Source organism: Nuphar pumila, chromosome 1, assembly GCF_984573655.1.
Source record: "Nuphar pumila chromosome 1, dmNupPumi1.hap1.1, whole genome shotgun sequence".
NCBI classification, from domain to species: Eukaryota; Viridiplantae; Streptophyta; class Magnoliopsida; order Nymphaeales; family Nymphaeaceae; genus Nuphar; species Nuphar pumila.
In genome coordinates, this window is record NC_143249.1 from 28,851,053 (window position 1) to 28,853,681 (window position 2,629).

The 2,629-nt window shown below is 56.3% G+C and overlaps 1 protein-coding gene across 1 annotated transcript; it reads right to left on the reverse strand.

Moving 5' to 3' along the window:
- Positions 1–203: 203 nt before the first annotated feature.
- On the reverse strand, positions 204–2,392 carry LOC149848519 (U-box domain-containing protein 26-like). Its single transcript, XM_089995862.1, has one exon. The coding sequence runs from the start codon at positions 1,809–1,811 to the stop codon at positions 558–560; it is 1,254 nt and encodes a 417-aa protein (XP_089851988.1). The 5' UTR covers positions 1,812–2,392; the 3' UTR covers positions 204–557.
- Between the last annotated feature and the right edge of the window lie 237 nt (positions 2,393–2,629).

A 2,629-nucleotide genomic window follows, 5' to 3' on the forward strand; every position in this document is an offset into this window, starting at 1 on the left:
TTGAAAAACTTCTTTACGCATCATAATTATGCAAACCTGAGTCTAAGCAAGCTACACATATCACATTTATAAGATTTGATCAATAAAGCACACTAAGAAAACACCGGGAAAATGGTTGGAAAGTACCAAATACAAATAGTACGTGGTCCTATAGATCTCGCTAAATATTAACCCCTTTTTAGATTGCACAATAAAAACGACAATAAGAAAAAAGAAATGGTACAAAATCAATTTTCTATATTCTCTACAAATGATACCATGTTCCTTTAATTTAATGGTTGAATCAAGAGTTGCAAACAAAAAAAAGGAAGAAAATTCATCGAAAGATGAACAATGCCGGGATCCAGAAGCGCGATCGAACCAAGATATCTTGCATTGATGCACATAATCCGAGTCACCTCCAAACCCAAATATGATGCCGCTTGGTTGTGTCTATCAAAGCCTCCAGTCTCATCAAACGTTTCAGGAAGTGAAGAAGAATCTGCTGCGCATTCCTTGAAAGAATAGCGATTTGGATCCGATGGTACATTTGGGAGGTCAGAGACCCGGATCGGAATCTAAAGCGGGAGCAGGTCCGAGAGGTAGAGGTCCGAATTGGGTGCGGGCTGGTCGGGCAAGGCGGACCAGAGGAGCTTGAGGAGGAGCTGGGCCTTGCGCTTGGCTCGCTGGGTGCAGTCGCTCTGGACCAAGAGGAGGAGCTGGGTCACGGCGCCAGCGCCCACCGCGTCCCTCTGGCAGGCTTCGGAGGCGCAGCAGAGCGCGAGAAGCGCGCCCGCGGCGGACTCGGTGGCGCGGTCCGAGACGCGGAGGATTGCCTTGACGAGGAGCGGGACGGCGAGGGCGTGCCCGGCGAGTGCGTCGCAGCCGGCGCGGGTCCGGCAAAGCAGTTCAAGCGCCGCCAGGGCGCGCTCGGCGTCGCGCCGGTCGCCTCCGGCGGCGGAGGCAAGGAGGTCCACGAGCGAGGCGGGCGCACCCTCGGCGGCGGCGAGCTCGCGGTTCGGCCGGGCGAGGCAGAGCGCGAGGAGGGCCTTGGCGCCGGCGCGGGCGGCACGGGGGTGGGACGACGTCGGTGGCCGGAGGACGTCGACGATGCCGGAGATGATCCCGAGGGTCTCGCCGAGGGCGGAGCGGGAGTCCGGCGAGACGGCGAGGTTCTCGACGAGGGAGGCCGCGCCGACGCGGACCTCGGGTGAGTGGTGGCGGAGGAGGGCGGAGACGGCGGCCAGTCGATCGGATCGGGCGGAGATGGCCTCCGAGTCGGAAGCGGACAGGGGAAATAGTGAAATCATGGAGAGCGTATCGGCTATCGTATCGGCGGAGGGATCGGCCGAGAAGAGGAGGGCGAGGAGGGAGGGGCGGAGGTTAGGGTTTTGGGAGATGAGGGAGCGGTTCTTTTCGGAATCGAGGGCTAGGGTTTTGAGGCGGCGGAGGGAGGAGGGTACGGCGGCGGAGGGAGGGGAGGATTGGAGTGATTGGACAAGGGAGTGGACGAGCGAGGGGTCGGCCGGGTGCTTAGGGGTGGGGATGCGATCGACGCCGTCGGATCGGTGGGCGACGCACCACTCCTGGATGAGGCGGCGGAGGGTGTGGTTGGGGATGAGGGTGGCATCGGGGAGGGGGAGGCGGGTGACCGGGCAGGTGGGGTTGCCGGAGGCGGAGGCGAGCCAGTGCTCGATGCTCGAGCGGTCGTAGGTCTGGCCGGTGGAGACGGTGACGGGGTCCCGCATGAGCTCCAGCGAGATGGGGCACCGGAAATGGACCGGAACCTGCACCCCCACCACCGTCTCCAGCGGCGCTACCGACCCCAGCATCTATCCCTTTCTCTCTCTAGGTCGAATTCTTCTCTCTCTCTCTCTCTCTAGCTGACTCCGCTGTTTCTCCCTCCAAGTGTGAATTTTAGCAGGCTTTTGATCCTCTTTCCTCGCAGTTTCTGTCTCTAACCGGATGCTTCCTTCCTGTCTCTACGAGCTTTCTCTTTCTATCTGCATGCCCTGTTTCTCACTCCGAGTGTGAATTTCAGGCCTTTACTTCTCTCTGGGATCCTTCCTTCTTTCCTTATGTTTCCTCTCTCCAGCAACTTGTTGTGTTCCTTTTTTTTCTCTCTTCAAGTTTGAATTTTGTGAGCTCCTTTTTCTCAGACTAAGCGTGCGCCTTGTTCTGTCTTATTTCTCTCTCTCTCTCTCTCCAACAGTATCCGTCCTTTCTGTCCCTGCGCTGCTACTGCTACTGCTGCTACCTCACTGTATTCCTGCAGCTGGAGAGCTCGTCTCTTTATTCCGTGCCTCTCTCCCTTCTATCTGTACCTGGATTTCTCTCTCTCTCTCCTATTCTTGTTCTTCTTCTTTCTATATCTCTCTCTCTCTCTCTCACTTGGTGGTCTGTTTGGGGAGGACAATCCAAGGGATGTCCACAGTGCCTGCTCATATCTGACTCTCTGTACGTGCGGGAGAAGAGGTGCACGTGTGAAAGGTCTTTAGGCAGCGGCATTCACTCTCTCTTCACTGGGAGTGGCTGCCATTTGGTCAAAGTTCATTCTCCCGAGCGTGTGATTCGGAGGGATTGTCGGTCAAAGATCCTATTTTACTCATGTCTTTCTTCCAGTCCTGTCATTTTCTCCAATGACTGCTAT

What these genes read in the sequence shown, in the direction of transcription:
- LOC149848519 (XM_089995862.1), bottom strand. Translation starts at nt 1,811, where the DNA reads ATGCTGGGGTCGGTAGCGCCGCTGGAGACGGTGGTGGGGGTGCAGGTT.